At 36.1% G+C, this 25,977-nt stretch overlaps 1 protein-coding gene across 2 annotated transcripts in view; it reads left to right on the top strand.

Annotated features, from left to right (window-relative positions):
* Window positions 1-25,977, top strand: part of PPP3CA (protein phosphatase 3 catalytic subunit alpha) — a 337,690-nt gene that overhangs the window by 161,883 nt on the left and 149,830 nt on the right. For both annotated transcript variants that reach the window (XM_030915107.1, XM_030915109.1), the window contains exon 2: window positions 7,436-7,636. In XM_030915107.1, coding sequence (XP_030770967.1) covers window positions 7,436-7,636 — 201 coding nt within the window. The remainder of the gene's footprint in view (window positions 1-7,435; window positions 7,637-25,977) is intronic.

Raw genomic sequence — 25,977 nt, 5'->3', positions numbered from 1 at the left:
TGCAATCTCGGCTCACTGGAACCTCTGCCTCCTGGGTTTAGGTGATTCTCCTGCCTCAGCCTCCTGAGTAGCTGGGACTACAGGCACGTGCCATCACACCCAGCCAATTTTTGTATTTTTAGTAGAGACAGGGTTTTACCATGTTGGCCAGGATGGTCTTGATCTCTTGACCTTGTGATCAGCCCACCTTGGCCTCCCAAAGTGTTGGGATTACCGGCGTGAGTCACCATGCCTGGCTGAGGAATAATTCATTTAATTAGTCTGATCTTTATTAAATAATTGCTTGTAGCACATTTCAGATTTAATCTGACAAAGTACTGGGTATAATATATATTCTGTAAGCCTGAGGAAAAAAAAGAATGCTTATTTCAATAAGTGCTTTGAGCACCATAATGCCCTTTGATTAACACGTTGGTATGTTACATAAGATACTATTTTGCTATATTTGTATGTGAACATTCAGTGAGCATTCAAACGAGCTATTCAATCTGCTAGTAAAATGATCAAGACACATACTGTATCTAACAGTTGAATACATTTGAAGGCTCAGGACTGGTATGATAGTATTTAGAGGAGGTTAGTAAGGAGGTTTCTGACAAGGACAGAAGAAGTCATCATAGCAGCAGGAAAAAACACCAGTAAATTAATAAGTTGTATTTTTATTTATAGATCTATGAAAAAATCATTTTTAAAAATTTTAATTGAGACTGGATTTTTCTGTTTGCAAGTCTAATATTTAACCACACTTGAGATGGCCATGTGTATTTTTATTTGAAGGGAATTAATATCTATAATAAAAGCCAAAGACTTTCAAACACGCAAGTGATGAGTGTCTGCAGGAGTAGCATAAGTAGAACCCTAATAAATACGTTCTTACGATTCTTCTTAGGGGCTAGCTGTGGTTAATTTTTAGCTCTCTCTTCCAGACAACATGTTTTGTATATCTTTGCATCCAGAATATCCATTCTGTGCATAAATAAGCACATATCCCCCATACTGATATATGTTTTTTCATCCAGGAGAATATAAGTTAAACCTAATTGCTCAATGTTAGAACCCAAATAAAATTCAGTGAAAAGTCCTTAGTACTTACGTATCTCTTTACTCTTTGTTCAGAAGTAGAATGAGATTTCACGTATTTTGGTGATGGAACTACTTTTTATATTTCAACTGGCATATATTTTACAATAGACATATTCTATTTTTCATAACTTAAAAACAGAACTTCTTCTCTTGGAGTCATCTAAAAAATTAAATATTTATTATGTACTTTAAACAAGAGAAATGTGCAACTGGATCAAAGAGTTTCTAAGAATTCAGCCATAACCTTAGGGTAGAGAGACACAATTTTTTCTTACTACTTACATTTTTTTTTTTCATTGTCTTTAAACTTGTTCTTTAGTTCTGCAGTTTAACACTTTGCCAACTATCTCAAGCAAAAACTGATAGTTATACCACCTGGTACGCTCTTCAGAGCTTGGGTTGGCTTATGTTTGTTATCTGTGGTCCGTTTCTTCCTGCTCCTCTCAGTGCCTAGCATGAGATACAATGCATAGTTGGTGCGTAATAGGTGCTGCTGATTGATTAATTGATATAGTTTGATTAGCACAGTGGACTGTGACATACACAAATGTCCACAGGGGAATAGATGGTGTTCCAGTCTAAGGAGGTCAAGCCAGAAAGTGTTTTAAGCTGTGTCTGACATGTGATATGCTTAAGTTGTTCTCCTAACATGTGCTGACATAAGTATCTTTGATAGTCCTTGTTCAGACAGTTGCCACATGAAATATGGGATAAGAGCTGTTCCTGTACATGTCCTGATTACAGAGAGGGATGAAATAAATGTGTCTGGACTTGCAAAGACATTGTATCTGTTGTGGTAGATTGACTGGTGTGGAGGGAAAATTGACTTGTTTAGAGGGAAAATTAAAGTGCCCAGCATTTTCTATGCCTTTACTTATGGTATGGATCAGTGGTTCTCAATCTGGACTTCATATTTGTGTAACCTGGGATTAGGTAAAAATAGGCCAATGCCCTGGCCCTACCCTAAACCAGTTAAATCAGAATCTCTAGACATAGAGCATGGGCATCATCTTTTAAAAAAGCAATTATCAGTGTGCAACCAGTTTTGAAATAGGTTGAGGTTTTGTAGAAATTAAACCAAAGTTGGGAAAGAAGAAAGGCTAAGAAATTTAATTTCCACTCACCTTGTTCTCATTTACTTAGAAGGATGCAGGATCTAGAATACCACTGTCCAGTAAAAGGAAGCTAGGCATACAATTTCAAATGTTCTAGTAAACATATTTTTTAAAACTAAAGCGAAATAGTTGGAATTAATTTTAGTAACAAATTTTATTTAGCCCATTATATTCGAAATATTATTATTTCGACATAAAATCAATATTAAAATATGAATGTTATATTTAACTTTTTAAAATACTGTATCAAGTCTTCTAAATACGTACGATGCTTACTGTGGATTTGCAGGATATTTCAGTTTGGAGTAGCTATTTTTTGAGTATTCAACAGCCATGTGTGACTAGTCAGTACAATATTTTGTAAATATAGAGGGTAAAGTGCTGGAATTGAAATCAAGAGACCTTAATGTTAGTGTTAGTTTGGCCAGCTAGTGACTAATCGTTTGATGTTGGATGATTCATTCATCCTCTCTCTGGACTTCACTTTCCTTTTATTTAGTATGAGGGGGTCAGTCTTGACTGGGAGTTTTCTAGTTATGCTCCAGAGAGCAGCAGGATTGTGTCAGCACTCCTTAGTTGCCATCATTGAGGAGAAAGGAGGCACGCTGCTTTAATCCCTTTCTCTTTTGGATATACTTATGTTTCCTGGCATAATTTTGTTTGAGGGGGGAAAAAAGAAGCAAAATAAAGGCTTAAAAGATCACTAGGCTAAATATTCTCTTGAATCTTTTTTGTCAGCATTTATAGGACTACTCTAGGTAGAGGTGAAACAGTAGGTAGCCTGTTCCTGATACTTAAAAATATTCATTGGCATATTTTTATACATCCCAGGTTACGTGAATGTGAAGTCCAGATTGAGATCTACTAATTGATACCATACCATCAATGATACCATTGATACCATAAATAAAAGCATACAAAATGCCAAACATTTTAATTCTTTCCCTGAAACAGGCTCCACACCAGTGAATCAATCATGACAGATGCAATGTCTTTGCAAATTCGCTGGATTTAGAAGGCTTGATACAGTATTTTAAAAAGTTACATATCCCACTAGTATTGTCACTGAGAATCTTCCAGTCAAGGTGTCACCACGGCAATGACCCTCAGATGTTTCCTATTAAATAGTGGAATCCCTTCAGTAGTGGCTTAAGTGACTCAGATTTGAGAAGTAGAAATCCCAGATACCTGGAACTATCCCAGAGTGATAACAGATCACTTACGCTACTGAATACATATTTGTGGTCTAAAATTAACCTACCCTCAAACTCAGAAAGTGATCCCTGGATCTTTCTGAGATGTAGTTCCCATAGTCAGCCAGACTGAGGGCTAGGATTACTCTGGCTGCAGAGTTTTTTTTGACTTGAAATGTGTTTCTCTCTGGTAAATGTATAGTTGACAACAACTTTAATAATAGTTATATAGATGCCAATATTGGATGCATATGCGTTTGGTTCATAGGTAGACTAGTAACCTTTCTCCATATCAGATAGATAAACTCTCTGCTGGAAACATCAGATAGAAAAAGAAACAATTTCATGTCATTGACCCTTGAAAATCAGTCTCTGCCGGATTTCCACTGTCAATGACATGAGAACATAATCCTAGCCCAATATGTTGTTTGCCTTTAAAGCCTTCTGTGATGTTTTCTGTTAGGAGTCGGTCAAGTACTTACATGTCCCAGATTTTATCTACTTTGCTGTTTTATTAATTTGAGGGAAAAAAGTGGCATTGGGTGGGAATTGTGAAGTAGTGAAAGCTGAGAAGGTTTGTATCTTCTCAGAAGATATGCTTCTTGATTGATTAGAAGCTCATCCTGAGAAGGATGCTTCTAAGATATCTTAGCATTATATTTTGTGCTTACAGGCAGTTACAAAAAAATTGTTTTGCAAAGAACCAGCCCAAATATCAACAGCTATTTCTGAATTTTTACTAATGTGCACAAACGTCATTTCTCTAGTGCTGGCCTGCTCATGTATCAGTGAAAGCAACTTGTTGTGGACTCAAAGCAAAGGAAGGAAGGGGAAATCCAATTTTGTTATATTAAGTGTAGCAACTTTCACAATGCATTAATTAAATAAATGTTTCCAAGCTGATTTGGATTCTTTGGTCTAAATAGTTTTTGCTCAATATTTGGCACAGGTCTTCATGTAGGATTCTAGGTGAACAGAAAAAGCAAATAAATGTGACCTTTGTAAGGCTGGTATGTTTTTTATGAAGCCAAAAGGTGCACAAATACACAAATATTAGCACAGTCTTATTTTTGTTCTAGAAAACTTTTCACTGGCGGCATCTCTGTGTTCAGTCTTTGGCATCATTACTGCCCATCTTGGTTCCCTGCAGGTTTTGCCATCTGTTTAACTGGTAGAGGGCCCCATCTCATCAGGATCTCTTCCATCCAATTCGAAATAGAGCCCTCTGATTGGGCTTTTTCCTCTCCTTTCTCACCCCTGTTTATTTGGAACCAGCTCCAGTATCTCAGAGCAGGTGGCTTTACCTTAGCCAGTTGCCTTAGGATTAGCAATTACTGGAAGGTAAAAGATCTGCAGTGGAAGGTGGAGCATCTGTTATGGCAGTGTTCTTAGCCTTGGAGGGAGTCTAGGGACTTGGAGAAAGACTAATTCATGAAGGTGAGGCGCTTCCTGGGGTGCTCTCCTGTTGCCTCTCACCTTCGTAAATGCTTTGGCACTTTCAGGTTTAATTCTTTGATCTATCTTAAGTTTAATCAGGCCAGCAAGTGCATGTGTGGCAGAGACCCACTGCTTTTATCTGCCTGACAATATATTAGCCTCCTTTCCTTCTGTGCACCTGTGATTCTTGCCTGACGGTTATGCAGAGCCACTTAAACCTTCACTGTTGCCTAAAACACCTTGGGAAATCATTTTTAAAAAATTCAGCTGTTGCCCTTACCACACGCATCCTTTTGAAGTTTACCCCTTTCGAGCCCCCAGCCCATATCTTGACTCACGGTCTATAGCCTAAGGAATTTTGAGGAGATGCCAGGTAAGATATTTTCTAATCTCAAAACATATATAAAGACCTGTGTAAAGAAATATGGCTGTTGAAAAACATCTCCATGTTTTCTTAACAAGCATATTCAGTCAAGCAAGGAAAAGCAGGGAGGGCAGAGAAAAAAAAAAAAAAGAATAACCTCCAGATGCCTCAAATTTAATGACCTAATTTCCTCTTTTTCTCTCCTCCTTGTTTAATCTTCAGATTTCTTTTATTATTTACTATTCTTTGGGATTATACAATTTGTCTTTTGTTCTTGTATTATGTATCTATTGTACTATAAGCTACTCAAAGTAACTTTTGGAAAATAAAAGGAGTATTTGTGAGAAATAAATACCTCTCAGTATTAGAATTTTGTAAGAAGTGATTTATTAATCATTTTTACTTACTAAGCATTATCGAGTACTTTCTGGGAAGTAGTGTAGTTTATTTGTTGTAGGTATTCTGGCGTCAGACTGCTGGGGTTTAAACTCACTGAGTTATACACGTAAATCACTAGGATAATTATGTTGGGCAAGGTGCTTAATATTTTTGAGCTTCAGATTTCTCCTGCACAGTAATGTTATGGCAGCTAAATAAGTTTATATATAAACACATGTATGTACGCCCTACTCATCTTACACTTTTATTGTTGTTTCTGATTTTATTACCTAAACAATGCCTGGCATAAAATAAATACTCTACAAATATTAGCTACTACTGTTACTATTTACTGTAGTTAGTATAACAATCCTCAGATAGATGTAATCCTCACTTCACAGGTGAGGTAACTGGAGCCAAAGAAGGTTATTTAACTTGCTCAAGGTCATAAGCTGGGGAGTGTGCAGAGTGCAAGGTTCGCACCCAGGTTTGTCTGACCACAAAAGCCTCCTGCTCACCCAACGAATCTGCCACGACTGCCTCAATCTGACAACATAGTGAAATAGATGCAGCTGGATTGTCCAGAAAATCATCCTTGCATCCATGTGTACAAGTTCATTTCCCAGTTTTTCTTTTCTCTTAAATAGTTATAATTTCACTCAGGATTATAAACCTATGCCGTTAGATTACACAAAATGTTTTGGCATAGGTCTCCTGTAAGTCTTGCTTCCTGGAGAGACACTTTTAGGAAAGGAGAGGGCCAAGTTTATTCCGTAACATCAAGTGCTTTTCCTGAGAGAGGAGCCATCCAATGGAGATGCTGTATGTCTGTTTCATAATGTGCATGGCACATGAAAGATACATGGGATGATGTTTATGCTCCTTGGCAGATACTTCTAATATCTGGCAGGGATGAGTTGTCCAGTGAATGAACCATCATGTGAAACAGAGAAATAATGAGACTTTAAATGGCTTACTGGCCATTTGCTGCAAATTTAACCTTTGTGATACCGTCTCTGACCATAGACCTTTGGAAGCAGGGCAAGCTAGAGGAGTTTAGTGAATGTCCTCTGGCTGAATGAGTGAATAAATGTACTCACAAATGTAGAAGAAGGCAGTAGCTACAAGAGAGCTTCTTGCTGTTAAGAAGATGTGAGTGAGTGGAAGAGAGAATGATTGCTTCCAAGCCTAAGCAATCATTGGACTTTGTCATTGTGTCATTTTTAAAAATACCTGTGTCTCCTCCCTGACAACCTGACCCTTCACTTTTAAGGAGGTCCCTTCAGTATGAGCATACACACTCACCTGCAAATCCTGATTTCCTTATCAGTATTCAGTGCACTTTTGCCTTTTTGCTTTCAGATTCCTGCTGTTTTCTTAAATAGTGAGTAGATCAGTTATCTCAGATGCGACTCTAGTTAGAGCAGCGAATCTGGTTGGGTAGATCTTTTCCTGTGCCTCTAATCCCAGTAGAGGAGCCCGTTCTCTAGTGGAGACCCATCTTTGCACAAGTTGGTTATGGTTGCATATATAGGAATGATTTTCTTTCACAAAATTAATTATTGTTGAACTGAAAACTTCTTTTCATTCCTTTTCTTTTTAACTCAATCAGGATATTATAGATGCAAGAGATAGTACCGGATGAACAAGAACTATCAATTTTAAGCAATCACATTATATCTAGAATCAAAGAAAGGATGCAGTTCTTAATTTTTGATAGATAGCCCTTGATCATATTTTAATTCAGCCACCCTAAAAATACTATATTAGGTGGTTTGTTATGAGGATGGATATTTGGTGGTTATTATTGAATGGTTTGTTGTTGAGTTTTGGCTAATGTCATAATTGGACCTTTTTTCTTTCAGCTGTTCCATTTCCTCCAAGTCACCGGCTTACAGCAAAAGAAGTGTTTGATAATGATGGAAAACCTCGTGTGGATATCTTAAAGGCACATCTTATGAAGGAGGGAAGACTGGAAGAGAGTGTTGCATTGAGAATAATAACAGAGGGTGCATCAATTCTTCGACAGGAAAAAAACTTGCTGGATATTGATGCGCCAGTCACAGGTAAGTCCTGAGGAGGGAGATTGCCCACTCGCATACACATTTTGTTGTTTATAGCATCAAATCAAAAGTCCTAGTTACCACTGAGTCTTCAAATTCCTTACTTATCATCATCTTTTACTGTCAAATCTATACATTCGAGGAGTAAGTATATTATACATATATATACATATTTTCATGTGTTAAATATCTATAAGATTGCAATGCTCTAAAAAGTGGCGTGCGACTTAGAGATGATGATGATTTCTGAAGTTATATTGTTTGTAAATAGAAATACTAAGAGGCACAAAGAACACAGGATATTCATTGGGAAAGATTAGACAAAATATCCCGAGACTTCCACAATGGTTGAGTAAGGGTCTAAGTTAAAACAGTGGTTTTCAAAGTGTGATCCCCAGACTGATAGTGTCATCATCACCATTTGAAACTTGTTAAAATATGCATTCCCAGGCCCCACTCCAGCCTACTGAATCAGATTACCTGGGGTGAGACCCAACAATCTGTGTCTTATCCAGCCTTATGTGTGATTCTGATGCACATTAAAGTTTGAGAACCACTGAACTTTCGGAAGAAGGACACATTGTTTTCTCTTTTGCCCATAGCATTTTGTCCCTACAAAATAACATTTTTTTTTTGAGACAGAGTTTTGCTCTTGTCGCCAGACTGGAATGCAATGGCATAATCTCAGCTCACTGCAACCTCCGCCTCCTGGGTTCATGCAATTCTCCTACCTCAGCCTCCTGAGTAGCTGGGATTACAGACACCTGCCATCATGCCTGGCTAGTTTTTGTATTTTTGTAGAGATGGTGTACCACGTTGGCAAGGCTGGTCTTGAACTCCTGACCTCAGGTGATCTGCCCGCCTCAGCCTCCCAAAGTGCTGGGATTACAGGTGTAAGCCACCACTCCCGGCCTTTTTTTGGTTTGTGTGTTTGTTTTGGTTTTGTTACTTCTTATGATCAGATACATATTTTGTGTAAGTGTGCTTCTCTTAGGCCGTAAAAATGAAATATCGTCCAAAAATTGTGTATGGACTGGACACGGTGGCTCACGCCTATAATCCCAGCACTTTGGGAGGCCGAGAAGGATGGATCCCTTGAGGTCAGGAGTTTGCGACCAGCCTGGCCAACATAGTAAAATTACGTCTCTACTAAAAATACAAAAATTAGCTGAGTGTGGTGGTGGGCACCTATAATCCCAGCTACTTGGTGGCTGAGGCAGGAGAATCTCTTGAATCTGGGAGGCAAAGGTTGCAGTGAGCTGAGATTGTGCCCCTGCACTCCAGCCTGGGCGACAGAGTGAGACTCCATCTTGAAAAAAGAAAAAAACAATTGTATAGTATACAGCTTCTAATACTAGAGACGTTGGATCTACTCTTTATGGAGTTTGCTTAATTTGCAAGTTTTCATTTTTGAAGAAGCTAAAAATATTTTCCTCTTAAATATTATTCTGATTTAGACATAGAATATTGTTCTTTTTGATATAAAGGGGGCATCTAAAAGTATTTCATATATATTAGTGATGGCTAATTTCTTTTAAAATTATTGGTCTTCAAATGAATATTTGAATTGGACTGTTAAGAAAGAGATAAGGTCTTTTGAGTATCAGATTACACCTTTCTTTATCAAAATATCTTGAATGATTCCCATTCCAGAGAGATTGACATTATTTACATTTTAGTTTTGTCTTGCAATGCTATTTTTTCTTATTTGTAATTCAGAAATAATAACTATGTTTAGGGCCAGGTAGAGGAGGAATTGGCTCGAGAAGTATTAACTCAATATTGGACCAGTGGTGAGTAAGTCAGGCCAGAGACTTACTCTAAGTTACTGACCGATAACTTCTGTGGAATTCAGAATTAAGTGTAGTAGATATGTAAACTCTCAAAAGAAGTGATCAATATTTTATAATTAAAAAGCCACTACTAGATTTTCCTCTAGTCCTTCCCTCCTACTTTTTATTAATAAAAATGTTTCACTCTCAGATGTTTAGAGAGGAGTTGTACTAACATTTGCCATGGTTTGCCCCCATTTAAGAAAAACTGAGGAATTAATGCCCTAGTTTTTGGAAATCTAGATATTCCTTCATTCATTTAGCATTTCTTTGAAGTTAAAATGAACAAAGACTTTCTCATCAAATGTTCATAAGGCAATGAAAGGTTTGTGTTCATTTAGGATTTTTTTCCCCTGAAAATTTATTATGTTTTATTTTGGAGAAGTCAGAAGGACCAGGAAGCTGCCTAGTTTCCTGACTCCCTGCCATCTGTCCATCTGGAGAGGGAGTAAAGGAGTGTGGACTTGCCCTCACAAAGTGGATTTAGCATGTGGATTTAGATAGGTGAGCATACCATCTTCATAGGAGTAGAGATGAAATTTGTCCAAACAAGGGAGCCATGAGGCAAGTTCCATTATTTTTTTCTGATCTAACATGGCTGACTAGACTGGTAGCTGTTTCAGATTTTTAATTTGAAGACTATTTCTGTGTTGCAGACATTTTGTAAAGAAAAGTATTTTTCGTCTTTGAAATTTTTTCCCCAAAAATGAAATTGAATTTATCTTTGTGTTCTTGAAAACACACAAATGGAACGTTGAAAACAAGTGTGGCCCCAAATCAGTGAGGCAACACATTTTGGTAATTCAATTTAATGAAATGTTTATTGTACATTTACCTGGTACAGGTGGTATGTATCATACACATGTGAATAAGACCTGGTTATTGCCCTCCAGGGGCTCAGAATATAACAGGAAAAAGTATCTAACCAAGCATAAGTACATTAAATTGTTGACTAAATTAAAGGATATAACCTAAGTTTGTTCAAGCAAATTAGGAAGTATCCAAGTGGATATAGCTAATTTAAAACCAAAAAATTATAGGAACAAAGATGTTCCTATCGTCTAAATGACTGTTTCCTTGACAGTGCTCATTGATTATTACATTTCATCTTTGAGTTAAAGAAACTGTTAAATAACTGTCCTACCTGTTGTGGATATGGAAGCCACTGGTATTTTTTGTAAAGTGGCTAGTCATGTTCTTTGAGGTTTGCTGTGAGATGACGGGGTTTCAGAAGGGTATGAGAGGTGAGGTGGAAATGGGAGGGTGAGACTGAGGCTGGAAGGCCAGGGTTAAATATTAACTCTATAGCCAGCACTTATTCTGGTACCATTCTATAAGGAATGGGAGTCGAGGGGATCTTTGAGCAGGAGAGTTACATAATCATGTTTGTGGCTGGAATAGTGTCCTGGATGAGATGAGTAGGATGAGGTGAGGAGGAATTTTTAGGAGGGGGGATGATTAGGAAACTTTCATACTTGTTCAAGGGAGCCATGGCAGGGTAGGGGGATTGAATCCCATTTTTATTACAAGACCTTTTATAAATTGAGTGTTCAAGTTGATTTTAAAACATCTGAATAGTTTGTATTTAAAACGTTAATATCTCTTCAAGTCTTCTTCAAGACAGTAAGATGATTTGTGCAGGGATCCAATTTACATTTCTCCCTGAAGTTCTCATATTTTCCTGTTTTCCCTTTCACTTAGCAGAGAACATTCCACTCATTTGTAATGCAAAAACAGACCGGAGCTTAGGTTTTTTAATACAACGATTTAGAACTCATTTTCTGCTCTCTGGGCAGAGGGGATAGGCCAGCATCAGCTGGGCAAACTGCTAATCTCTCTGGTTTGTCTGTTTCCTGCAGTGGGGGATTTGTCCCTGGGGCAGCAAAGGATTCCCTTAGTGCCTGGGCCTGCCATTTAGCATGTCAGGCAGTTGCCAGGAGAACCCTCTGGCTTTGTTCCTGGATGTGAGAGTGGACTGGTGGCCAAGTTTAAGGTCATGGCAGTCCTTCCCTTATAGCAGCTGACGTCAATTAGGAGAATTCCCTGTGCCTGCACTCTGAGGAGAGTTAAGCAGGAATAGGAATCGGTGTCTTCTGGGACCTAAAAGATCAGTGTTTATTCGCCTCATGCTGTCATTTGTCACTATGAAGCAGTGTGGCCTTACTTTATATGGAGATAAAATATTTCGTCTGGGGCATTTTGCCCACTTGTGATTTTAGTGGCCAAATCTTTAGGGCCTGTCCTGCAGCCAGAGACTATTTTGGTACCCGGCCCACTGTTGGCAAGTCAGCACATTTCAGTCCCAGCCTGTGGCAGCCACACATCATTTTGATGTCCTTATACTCCTTAATTTCAGCCCTTGGTTAAAAAAGTGATTATATCATAAAAGGTGACTGCATGAGAGCCAAAGTCCTTTGATCTGTTTACCTCTGGTCTTGCAAGGTTGTTCTTGGAAACCCATTTTACAAATGTGAAAAGGGAGACTCAGAGGTGGAGTCAGTGTTTCCAAACTTAGCCATAGATCAGAATCACCTGCAGGGCTTCACAAAATACAGATTGCTGAGTTCTACCTCCAGAGTTTCTGATTTAGTAGGTCTGGAGTAGGGCCTGAGAATTTGAGTATCTGAGTTCCCAGATAATGATGATGCTCTTGATCTGGGACCACACTGTGGGATCCATTGGTTTAAGAACTTTGACTGAAATCTCGTAGCAGGTAAGCTGAAGACTTTGCTTTAAACAGACATTTATCTACATAGCCTATGCTTGGCTATTATACTATATTGTATACACTATTCTACTTCTGCATTGTAGGGTTAAAGTCTTGGGCTTTCAGTTCCCGTGACTAGAATGTTTTCCTGCTCATGACTGAAGACAACATACAAAGAATAGTGATGTAAAAGGTCCTCAAGAAAGAAGGAATAAATTATTTTGACTGTTGATTATAATTTATTATATTTTAAATAAAAGTGTGTTTCTATAACACAAGCAGGCAGAATGAAACAAAATGCTTGGCATATTTGGGACATTGAGTTTATGTATATAGTTTTTCCCAGAAAAAAACATTCATAGTTATTTTCTTTAGAAGTTCTTAGGGAGTTTACTATAGAAAGTTACTACTGGGACAGTGTATCAAAAAAAAAAATGTAAGCCAGGGGCTCAAAATCAGGTTTCAGTGAGCTGAGTGGTAATGCATACAGTATTCTATTAAGAATAGCTGAACCATAGTAATTCAGTATTTGTGTATACGAATCAGTAATACTCTATTAACATCAATAAACATGTAGCACTATCTGTGGGAAACATTTGACAGTCATTACAATTACGTCATAATTACATGAACAACTATTTTACTTTAAGACACAGTATACATATCCCTTTTAACATATCCCTTTTATCTTCTCATGAATTGGTACTTTTCACAAATAATGACATATTTAAGCACCTTTGGTAAAGCAATGTCTGTTGTTTTCACAGGAAGGTAAACATCCGCAAGATTGTTATTCTTAAAATTTGAAAACAATCTTTGGCAGTAATAATACTCTTAATTCTTTTGGAGAAGGCTAAAATATATTAACATCAATACTATCATGGCTTTAAGAGAAGTGGTGTTTCAGGTAATACTGAAATGCCACCAGATAAAGAAGGAGTATTAAGTTCATTAAAGAAAAAATTGTAGATGTTTTCCTTTGTCTACCCGGGTAATACTCACGTTTTCAATCTCATCTATGTTATACTCATTTTTATACTAGTGTTTCTGATCTTATCCATATTCCAACTTCTCATTGAAGTGTTCATAATAATTTCAGACTTCATTGATTTTATTCTCTTTCTGAGTCGGTAACATGTATGGACTGTAATGGGCAGTCCGAAATACCAGTCACTGACTGGTTCTGACCCATGACAAAGTTTTCACTGATCCAGAGTGAAAATTTCATGTTCATTTTAGCGAAAATGCTTTCTTTTTGTGCGTAACACTATGGTGACAGTAGATCATAATTTTTTATAGTTTTGCGGGGGATAAACTGAGTTGTTTTTGTTTTAAAGCTAACATTTGTTAGGTTCTTGTGGAGTTTTTTTTTTTTTTTCTGTTTACTATCATAAACACTGTGCTTTTTAACTCTTGTGTTCACACAACCCTGTGAAAAAAGCATGTTATCAGCTCCATTCTACAAATGAGGAAACTAAAGCTCAGTGAAATTGTGTATCTTACTATGGTTACGCAGCTAGATAGTGCCAGAATTGGTATTAAATCTCAAGCAGTTCAACTATGTCTATTTCTGTTTTATTTGGGGGTGGAGGTTAATTTTATAGGTTTAAGAAATCATTTAATCTGGAAGTAACCGTATATAACATGACATTAACTGTATTGTCCTGAATAATATTTTTGTTTCATACTGTTACCCTACTAAAGGTTAAACGTCTGAGGACGTAAACTTGCATCATTGCTTTGTGGATATTATTCTATTTAAAAACAATTTTAGTATAAATGCACTGCTGATTTGTATATAGTAAATTATGATAATAACATAATGGAAATATACGAAAACCTCTGGAGTATGTGTTTATATATGTGTGTGTTTCTTTGTGTAAGTGTAACCACTTCCATAGCAGTTATCTTTTTAGTCTGTTCTGTTTTCCTGAATTTGTTGATTTTATTGATTTCTGTCTTCTTAGTGGAGTGTTTTGGACACAGAAACATGAGATACTTGACAAATACACAAGTCTGTTTGGAAGTTGTTTCTTACAGAAGAATCTGTGGTTTAATTAGTGGATTTATAAAAGAAAAAGAATATAAATTTTGATGCAACTACTTTACTATTTTGTAAAGTTGCTGTCTTGGTATATAAAGTGTAATGTTATTTAAAAATATAAACTAAAAGCTTTTAGTTCCACACCTCGCTAATGGAAAATATATTACCGAGAGAAGGCCTTCCGGCAGTTCAGTCCTGGCTTGTGTTTGACTTGGAGGTCATATAGCTTGTTCTTCTGTATTTTGTCTGCCTTGCCAGCAGCATCAGTGTGCATTGCCTTATGAAGTAACATGAAAGTCCATGGAATGGTTTGATACCTACGTCAGTCTGTTGAGGAGTTAGGGAAAAGCCTTCAAAAGAGTTCAGTGTTCTTTTCCTCGTATTAAAACCTAAAAGGTCTATGTAGCAAGCTATATACATATATGTAAAACTATGTCTAAAAGAGTTAACACACTCTTAAGAAGTTTCACTTTCAGACTGCTTTCATCATATGAAAATAACGTTTATAGCAAAATGTATTTTGAGAAAGTAGGATTATACTGATTATATGATGATAGAAAAAAAATCTTATCCATGAGATAATCAAGTGTTTTTCAGAAATTTTTATAAAACCACATTGTATTTTAATATAAAGAGTAGTAGGAAGAAACATTTTCGATAGAAATAAGGGAAGCCTCAAATGATTAACCAAGTTTTCTTTTGCTCTTATGGCTCCATTTGTAATGACTTATTTATCTTTATATAAATAGATGTCAAGATCACCATTTTATTTCACTGCCTTTCTTTTCAGATTCATACATTTTTGTTATATTCAATATAGTATTATTGTTAGTTTTCTCTGGATTTTGTGATTCATGTCAGACATTTTAATATGAAAAGATATACTTGGAATTCATGAACCTGATTCCCAGAAATGCAGTTATTAACTCTCACAATCTCTGTGCTATCTGATTTAAGATGCCATCTGGTGGTATGCATTTGTTACACCTGGTTCTTTTAATTGCTCTCAGAATCATACATCCTATATTGCTGATGAAGAATATTTTTGAAATGACATGCAGACATTTGTTTTCATTTCAAACAAAGGATAGTTTGTGTTTCCCTTTCTGTTTTCTCGAAGTAATATGCATGTTTGCTTTAGTCTTTGTTAAGAAGCATAATCTGATTCTGTCTTACAAAGCATTATAATCAGGCTGCAATTTTCAGAACTCAGCTTTGCTCACAGACATTTGTAGATATTCAGCATCCTCTTTAAAATCCTAGTTACATATTTTTCATTTAATTTTAAAAGGTAAAATTTGATTGGATACTTGGATACCATGTGGTGAATAAGAGATTCTCAGATAATCAAGCATGGAACAGAAATTATTCATTTGAATTCTCTTTCTTATGTTTTAAACATTAAAGGCCAACTCCTTCAAAGGTAGACCTTAGCTTAATCTCAACTACTGCTTTGCCTTCTTCAGGAGATAAGCTGGTAATATTTATTAAATATATATCAAATGCAGGTGAAAGCTAGACATTAAATTGCCTGCATTATTGATATAAAATATCCATTCCAGTTGAGACTCTGAATTGAGGAAATGTTAAAAATACATAAGATAATTTTAGCCCCTTACAAAATAATTTGTGGCTGGATAGCTTAGTTTATTAAGGACATGGTGGCAGTGAGCCAATTTATAGACCAATGAGCCAACTTACAGACTTTTTTCCTCCTCTGTAGCCTGTTTAGAATTCTCAGTTTATTTTCAAACTTCTGGTTCAGCCAGTTTATCCTAAAAAAAAATGACAGGAATAAGAAGAGGTGAGAATAGGAAGTGTGATTTAATCTCTGCTGTGCAGGTCACCTGAGGTGTATCACCTAATGACAGTGCAGCAGTAACTTTATTTTCACCCTATCCAGCGTGGTGTCCACATTAAAATCGTCAATCTCTAGATTAGCATTTTGTGTCTGCCACTTTCTACCGATGTACCACTCAGCAGGATAGCCACCTCTTTAAATCTCAGCTTTCTTATTCAGTGGTGTTAGTGTCGTACCTGTCACTCAGATAGAGTGAAATGCTGCAGCCACAGCACAGATATGCCCACTGAGTAGTAAATTTTTGTTGTTATTGCTGTAATTGTTACTATTGGGACCGGTATTGTTATGTATCTGTTATGTCAATTTTTGATTCTAGTGTATGGTTTTGGTGATTAGAAGTATAGACACCTTGTAAAAACTGTATTAATTTGGATAATATAGCTTGCAGTTCCTCTTTTGTGCATGTAAGTAAAGACTGAGAGGGCTATACTGTGACAGAGTGTGCAGATAGTTCCTCCTAACCACAGCTGTCCCCTGCTTACCTTTTCTAAATTGCAAGTGAGTTTTACTTTGAAGGAAAATCAATTTTGTTTTCATGAACGTATTTTGCACTATCAGTATATCAATTAGAAAGAAGAAAATGAAAAATTAAAAATGGGAAATATGAGCTATTATATATTAGAAAACTAGAAGTAAATAGCCAAATACATGCAAGGGTGGGCTTTGCTCAAGAGTCCCATGTCAAAGTAATAATTTCTTTGATGGTTGAGAATCATTGAAATGTAAATACATTTTCATTTCATGTTTGAGTGATTGACTTTTTAACAGTTCATGGAACTACCAACAAAGTGTGCATAATTTGGATTTTACATTTCCCAAATAATATGCAACTTTAGATTGCTTTCTGACATTTAAATCAGAAAAATGTTGCAGGGATTTTCAGTGAGTTTTTCTCCCTCTCATTGGCAACCCTAAACTATTTGGGGGTATTTTGTTATATACCTCTTTGTCAAAGCTTTCTAGGGTTTCTAGAAAGCTCAGGCTGTCTTTATGACAATTTCTTAGTATGTTTCAACATGTTAATGAGAAAACACTAGGCAAATATCATTTCAGTTGGAGAAATGAAGACATTGTAAGTTAAAGGATCATGTGTCAAAACAATGTAATATTCATTGGCCTCAAATATGCCTTTATTCTTTTGTACACTGTAAAGAAATTTAAACCATTTTTAGATAGAAGCTAATATTTCAGGTTCTGTTTTAAGCAATGAATGAACTAAACAGTAACTCTGGGAGATAGGTGTTCTTTGGATATCCATGTAATAGATGAGAAAATTGAGACATGGAAAGGTTTACAGAGCTTGCCCAGGGTCGTAGACATAGGGTATCCACAGCCTGGAGTTCTTGGTTCTAAGGCCATGGTCCTTCAATTAAAATATTACTCAAGGCCAGGCAGTCTGGTTCCAGAGCCCAGTGTCTTATGAGGCAGGGAAGGTGGCCATAAACCATTGATTAAAATATTCTTGAATAGGAATTTATCCTAATATTCTCCACTAATGCTTTCAAACAAGTTTCTAATTGACACAATGTCTATAAGCATCAAATTATTCCCTCAACATCATGCAACCTATAAAGAAGGCATGCTACAGCTAGTGAAGTTAGTTGGGTAAAGTTAAAAATTAGAATGTTTGAAGAGCTAGTTAATATTTTTAAAGTGAATGCATAGTTTTTATTTTGTCTTTCCCCACATGACCTTGTTTCAAAAGTTTAGCTTTAGAAATTGCTTTCAAGTACTGTGTTAGAGATACTGTAATCATTTTAAAACAATCTTGAAATCCTTCTAATACCCCTCAATGAAATTCAATTTACATAAGACCTCAGTTCCTGTTGGTCCTCTAGTGAAGGATGAACCCCAGAATTATTTTCTTCTTCTTCCTTCCATCTCTTTCTTCAGAATTCTCATCAAACAGTATTTATTGTAGAACACATAAAAATAACAAAATATTATTACCTCACAAATCTGGCCTGAAAATTTTACTTTTTTTCTAGTTAGAAGAATTTTGGCATACTAAATTATTTTATATATTTGGGCTATCTAAGAAGACAATTTAAACAACTGATTTTAGCATAGGACCAAATAAAATTTCATGATGGCGTTTGACTACCATTTAAAAAGACATTTTGGACCTCCCTTTTGGCTTAACTAAGGCATATAGCTTGTAATCTTTTGCCTCCTGCTCCTTCCTTGCATTTCTGTGGGACTGCCACAGCTCCCCTAGCAACTCTGATTCCTGCTTGATGCTGCAGTGTGCAGCCATAAGCCCTTGCCTCACCCTGGAATAAAGCACCTAGGTTAGCCCTTCCCTTCTAACTCCAAGTGCTAAAGAATGGTAATTAGCATTCTTTGGACCTTTACTACATGCCTAACAATATACTAAAGGTTTATATGCTCTGTTGAGCAATCTTTTGAGGTATAGGTACTGTTGTTATTCCCAAAGTTAGAGATGGAGATCTGTCCAGTACATACATAGTATGAGCTACATGTATAATTTTAAATTTTCTAAGAGACACTTACAAATTTTAAAAGAAACAGGTGAAATTATTTTTAATAATGTATTTCATAACTTCAACTTTCCAAAATATTTTCAACATATAATCAATATAAAAATTATTAGTAACATATTTTGCATTCTCTTTTTACGAAGTCTTTTAATTCTGATGTTTATTTTGTACTTAAGACACATTTCAGTCTGACTGTATTTCATGTGCTCAGTTGCCCCTTGTGGCTAGTAGCTACCATATTAGCACAGTTATACATAAAGAAGCTGAAGCTTGGCAAGTACTTATGATAAGAGCCTTAGTAAATGCAGCTGCTGGAATTAAGTGCAAGGAACTGATTCTGGGCCTCAAGCTCTCAATCAGCACAGTATACCATCTCAGGACCCGGATGGGTTTCTTCCTTCAACTTACAAGCACCGCCTTGTGAGATTCTTCTGTGGCTTTAACTGCCTGTATCATGACTAACGAGCATAGTCAGATTCCATTCTCTACCTATTTCTTTTTCTTTCAGTTGATCCTGTGGTGTTAACTCTGTGTCTTTGATCCATTTCCCTGTTGGGTCAAAGGACATAAAATTACAGACCACTGGAAGTCTATGGGAGTCACTTACCTTCTTTTTTCTAACCTAGCTACTTTTGTCTTCCAATAATTGTGAGCTTGGGCCTGTAGAATGTGTGCACTATTTGTTACTTCCAGTTAGAAAGCCTCAGTGACTATCCATTCCTCATAGTAGTGATTCTCAAAGCAGGGTGGCACAAGGTTCATAGGGTGTGTCATAATTCATGATGAATCAGGTAGGGTTGAGCAATGAGATACTGAAGCAAGAATGTGGAAAAGCAAAGGAGTGCAATAGCCTTGATAGAGAAAGTCAACAGCTTCCAGTCTGTCTTTCACACAATATCAAATAAAAAAGCTTGAATCAAGAAAAGGAATGGGATGCATTGTTCATCATGGTAACACAGTGCCCATTTTATAGCATGTAACTTTGAGAATCAAATTTTTTTTCTAAAATTGCTTTCATATGTTTTTAATCACAATTTTTTTTTTATTTTGAGATATCAAATAGAGTTAAACAGGGCAAAGGATTTTGATAGTTTTCATTAGAGGACATTATAACACACTATTCTGTAGGATTGAGTTGATCATACACTATTTTATCTCAACCTTCATTCCTCTAGTTTCTGTTTTTTCTAAGTGGTACACATGGCCACTCAGCTGAAGACTAAATTTCTTAAGTTTCCTCTGTCACTATATATGGCTGGGTGACTAAGTTTTTGTCAATGGGGTATAAGCAAAAGTAGCATGTGTTACTTTCAGATCATGCAACTAAAAAATTTAATGTCTTCCTTGCTTCCCTTTCCCCTTCCTGCCAATACACTTAGGATGGCAGTAGCTAAAGATGCCATTCTAACCATGGGACAGAGATGATATATCGGGTATGGCAGAGCAACAAGACAGAAGGGCCATTGAGTCCCAATGTTGTGTACAAGCCATGTTACCTCAAATTGCTTATATCCAAAGAAATAAGCTTTTATCATATTTAAGCTATTGTTATAGCTGGGTCTTTTAAATAAATTTTTTGGCCTGCATTCTAACACTGTATTTGTTTGTTTTCATGCTGCTAATAAAGACATACCCGAGACTGGGCAATTTACAAAGGAAGTAGGTTTAATGGACTTATGGTTCCACATGGCTGGGAAGGCCTCACAATCATGGTGGAAGGCAAGGAGGAGCAAGTCACATTTTACGTGGATGGCAGCAGGCAAAGAGAGAGCTTGTGCAGGAAATCTCTCATTTTTAAACCATCAGATCTTGTGAGATTTACTCATTATCATGAGAACAGCACGAGAAAGACCTGCCCCCATGATTCAGTTATCTCCCACCAGGTCCCTCCCACAACAGGGTCCCTCCCACAACACGTGGAAATTCACAGTGAGATTTGGGTGGGCATACAGTCAAACCATGTCAAACACAAAATCTAGATTTGTTAATGACTTTTCTACAGGTTGTTACCTTTGTGTCCTACCATAGCTACCATCAATCCCTGCCACAAACCCTGTTCTTTTCCAGAGAGAAGTCAATATATTGTTCTTTTAATGTACCTTGATTGTCTTTGTTTCTCTAACTTGAGATACATCAGAGTAATTCAGTCTACCTGTGGTATGCCTTCTGTTTTGTTTTTACCTTCTGGTTTTGTTTTGTTTTGTTTTGTTTTTCCCCACCACTGTGAATTCTATACAGCACTCAAGAGCAGGCTCAGGTCCTGTGTCCTCTGGAAAGATTTTCTTGACTCCTCAAATAGCAAGGTCTTTCTCTTCCCCTAGTTCCCAGTGCATTTGAATACTTAAGCCTGTTTTATTTAATGTTTATTAGGTAGTATCTTCTCTCTCCCAGCTATCCTGAAAATTCCTTGAGGGAAATGCCTGTATCTAAAACTTATTGAAGGCAATCTTAACATCTGTCCCAGTGCCTGTTTGTATTAGCTACTTAATGATTATTTCATTCAGTTTGATTTTGTTTAATACCAATAAAATATTAATTGAATCTCAGTCTATCACCTTAAAAGTTGGTAGGTCTTAGAGATACTTTTACACAATTATTTTTTTAAGGAAAAATTAAGGTTGCTTTCCAATTTTTCCTAGTTTTATTGTCCTAGAAATAGAGAAAGGCACAGTATAGCCCAGTATGACAACTTAAGAGTAAATAATCACATATGCAATTGTTCAAAATCTTACCTTTTTATTCCATACAAATCACCTTACAATCAAATTATTGTCAACTCTTACTTTGATTTTGATAGGCTTCCTAGTGATCATGGTTATAATTTATAACATCTGTAATTGTGCTGTTTAGCCTGTCTCACCCTATATGTAAGTCTTCTCATAATTTCTTATCTAAATATTTGACAACTCATTTGTGTGCCTCTCATGGCAAATTCGTATTGCTAAACATTAATATGATCATAGAATTGTAAGATACTTTATTTTGTATAATCCTTTCATTGTAATGTGTTTCTTTTTTATGTCAAATGTGATTTTTGAGTGGTCTGGCTGCAAAGTATAATGGGCTTTTCTGTGTATTTTTATCAAATCCTGCTTTTAGATTCCAGATTATACTTATTTGAGGAAAGTTAAAAATTGACAAAACTATTTGCGTAACAGAGGAGCCTCCACTTTATTTTTACTAAAATAATTTTTAAAACACTTTTGTTTTGCCTTTACAGTCTAAGTTATATAAAATTCATTTCTTTGAAATATGCCATTTTATTTGAGCTTTGTTATGTTACCTTTGTGGACCTTGTTTTAAAAAGGATCCTCAGGTTTTTAGAGTATTGACTATTTGATATCTTTTCTGATGTTAAATTCCTTCTATTTAGTAGCCATCAACATATTTATAAATGCCCATAATATACCCAGTAAAGTCTGTGAAAGTCAAGATAGTTGGTGTGTTATTTTTTAAATTTTAATATGGTGATCATAAACTTGTGATGGTCTACCAATTTGAAAAAAAAAATTCTCATGAAAAGCTACTAAAGGGGAAAAACATACTTACCAATATTATTTTAACATTCTTAATTTTTTTTAATTATCAAAACAACACTTATTCTATTTTATTTTATTTATTTTATTTTATTATTTTTAGAGACAGGGTCTTGCCTTGTCACCCACCTGGAATGTAGTGATGCAATCATAGCTGACTGTAACCTTGAATTCCTGGGCTCAAGCGACCCTCCCACCTTAGCTTCCTGAGTAGCTGGGACAATAATGTTTTAATATAGTGTGCTAATGAGGTGCATACCACCATGCCCTGCTAAATTTTATTTTGTGTAGAGGCTCACTATGTTGTCTAAGATGGTCTTGAACTCCTGGCCTCAAGTGTTCCTCCCTCCTTGACCCCCCAAAATGCTGGAATTACAGGTGTGAGCCTCTGCGCCTGGCCAAAGCGGTATTTATCCTAACATCATCATGACCTGGAAACTTAATTTTCCATTAGTTTAGGTTATGGATAGCTCTCAAATTCCCAGTATGAGAATACTGTGGGTGAGTTCACTATTACCAGGGTTACTGTAGTAAGATATAATGCTAATTATTGATTCAAAATAAAAATTTTCAGTAATTATCAGGGAAGGTCAACTTCCAGAATTAATTAAGGCATATAATTATAAATAATATGAAATACAACTTAACTGTCAGATGTCCACAGGCAGTAGGTTAAATGCCAATTCATATGTAGGTCTTTTATAAATGGCCTATAAGGAGAGTGGTTTTATTTTCACAATCTGTCCTTTTTTGTCTCAGTTATGATTTTTGCTAGCTTCCTAGTGACCCTTAGCTATGTTTTAGCTCTTTACCAACCTAGCCAATTCTTGGATCATGAGTAGAACCCACTTATTAATTATGGGTACCAAATTGGATGATAGTACAATTTATCCTTCAAACTGGTACCCTTTTGAAAGTAAACAGGGATGCTGTTACTAATTATACTACCACAGTACATTTAATCCAGGACTGTTCCAGACAAACCGGGATATTAGGTTGTCCTAGTACTGTACCTTGAAGGTCCCCAGTTTCCACCTCTGCTCATCTCTGCTAGATGTGACCACATGTTCTTAATGTTGACCAACTTGCACATATAACTTTGGGTGCATTAATCATTGTCCTATCATTTTTGGGTGACTACAGAATGATGTACCATAAATGCAGATTATAACTACCTGCACTAACTGGATATAGGTGACTTCATATAAACAATATTTTGCATGTAGGTTTTGAGTATGTTTGCATTTGAATGTAGACCTGAGTGGTTCTTCAGAAATTAATACAGTAAAACATTAGAAATTTAGGACAGTGATGGTGGAGTGGGTCAGTTAGACGTCAAAAATTGTAATAAAACATTTCTTCTATACATGGAAGAATAGGCATTAAGGTTGACACATTATGTTGATTCAAATATTTTAAAATATTTTTAGAATTTTTATTAGCATTTACCCTGAAATAAGTACTGCACAAAGCATATTCATTCAGTATTGTCCAGTTGCTCTTAGCATCAAGTCACTGGTGTCAGGTTGATGGCAGTGATGAAACAAATTACTTCTTTCACCTCTTTAAACATCAGATACATTGCTGAGGACAAAGAGACAGCATGGCTTCCAACCATTACACAAGTCCCCCTTCTGTAGCAAGGATCATGTCCAGGATGATACAGTTATGGAAGGGAGCATACTGAGTTTCTGTTAATTTGATGAATCACCAAATTGAGACCAGTGGTGGTATTGTCCAGGGACAAACTGAATTGCTTCAGCAGTGGGTAGATAACTCACTATTTTTGAGTTGAACTTTTTCAGCTAGATAATAATTTCCTTGGGATGGTATCTAAAAGGTGGCAAACCTTTCCTTAAAAGTAGTGGAGATGAAATTTAGTCTCAGTTCTGTAGTTATTTTCTTTAAACAGCACTGTAGGAACCAAGATTACACTTGCATGAGGACTTGTGATGACCTGGACACCTCTTTTGTTTTCTATGATTAGAGTGAGATGAAATGGAGGGGGAGTGGGTGATCGTTCGAGAGATAGTTCAAGAAAGAGAAGAAAATTGTGGGGAGTCAAGTATGAAGGGATTTGTAAGATTGGTGATAACAAGAAACAGTTGATTTGGCTAATAGATTTAGGTTCCACAGAAAAAATAAGAATCATTGAGAGTTAGCCAGGGGTCATAGAAATAATTATCTGCTGACTAAGGGTGACCAGGGAATGCTAGTTTTGAAGACGAGGAAAGGATTTGTCAGAGGTGGTTTATGTGTGGTTGGATTGAATCTGAGGAATTAGGACAGTAGGGGTAATAGTAACACTTCCATTCATATGGGGACTGTGTGGAGAACGCTTACCAACTTGAGGGCTTTATGTTAGATTTAGTGATGTCTAGGTGTCACGACAAATGCTCATTTCCAGAAAGGGACCAGTGGTAAAATTATGATAGAAATAGACATGACCTTTTTGAGGATAGACCTTCGGAGGTTTAGGAGTTGACTTACTATGGATAATTATGCAGTTTAGAATGGTAAAGGCAAAGAGAGGAAGGGTTTTAACAAAATATGCATTCTGATTGGTCAAAGGACTCTGGGAGCACAGTACCAAAAGTCTGTCCAGTAGACGTCAATTGGAGACAATGTTACTATATTTGTTAGATAGAGTACATTATTTTCAGGGGCAGTATGACCATGATTTTGAATAAAAATTTAATGTAAAGGTAAGTATTTTTTGGAGCAGATTTTGAGTTTATGCTTAATTGATCAAGGCCTAATGCTAAAACTGTCAAGTATTCATCATGCTACTGACAAAATCTGAATATTTTCATATAAAGTAAAACTGAAGCATGGATTCATGCTTGTGTTCTAGATTCTTTCACATAACAACTGCATTTTATGTGTAATGGGCATGTTTTAAGGGTAATGCTTTGTCACCTAGTGAGAAGATCATTGGCTTTAGAATGAAACAGACATACTCTGTAATCCTGCTCACAAGTTACCTAACATGCTCCTCCTCATTTAAACTTCTGTGCAAGTGACTGAAATAATTTCTACTTTACAGCACTGTGAGACTTGAGATAATGTTGAAAAGCTCCTCACATAGTACCTGAGATGTAGTAGGAACTCAGTGACCAAAAAATATCATTTATTACCACTAAAACTGATCTATATACATATATTCGCTGAACCTTCTGCAAATGGATGGATATATATGTTTATATTTAGTAAACAGAAAAGATAATATTTATTGGTATATAGTAGTGTACTCTGGATAATGATAGTCATTGTTACAGGAATTGTGTTCTTTTTTTTCTGCTTAATTTAACAGTCATTCCTGGTAAGAAATGTCAAAGATTTGCTGATGTATTCAGCACTTACTTCATATTTGCCCTTCACGTGTAAATCAGAAACAATTAAAATAATTTATAATAGAAAAATAAAAAATTCAATTTCTAGAATTTATATAAACTCTTTCTTACTTTGTTTGATGTACTTTCTTAGCACCTGAATTCCACTTTTCATTTGACTCATGTGAGTTGTTTGACATTTGTTTTGTTTCCAAGTAAAAGTATAGTTGTTTTGTTTAGGATCGTCTTGACATTACTGAACTAAAATTACCCTTTTTTTCCCGAGCTTAACAGGAAAAGAAGGATGAAAATAATAGCATTAGTGAAAACTATTATCTAAAAGCAGTGAGAGTACAGAACTACTATGAATCAGGAATCCTGAGAGATTGTGCCAGTTCTAACAGTGTCTTCCTGTAATTCATGAAGAGGTTATTCTAGGTGATCTCAAAGCCCTTGTTGGTTTTCATTCTATCAATGCATTTCTTACTCAAACTATATGTTACATGACTTCAAAGGGAATATCTTGATTAG

Source organism: Rhinopithecus roxellana, chromosome 2, assembly GCF_007565055.1.
Source record: "Rhinopithecus roxellana isolate Shanxi Qingling chromosome 2, ASM756505v1, whole genome shotgun sequence".
NCBI lineage: Eukaryota > Metazoa > Chordata > Mammalia > Primates > Cercopithecidae > Rhinopithecus > Rhinopithecus roxellana.
The sequence above is the reverse complement of the archived record's forward strand: the minus strand, read 5'-3'. Positions and strand labels throughout refer to the sequence as shown.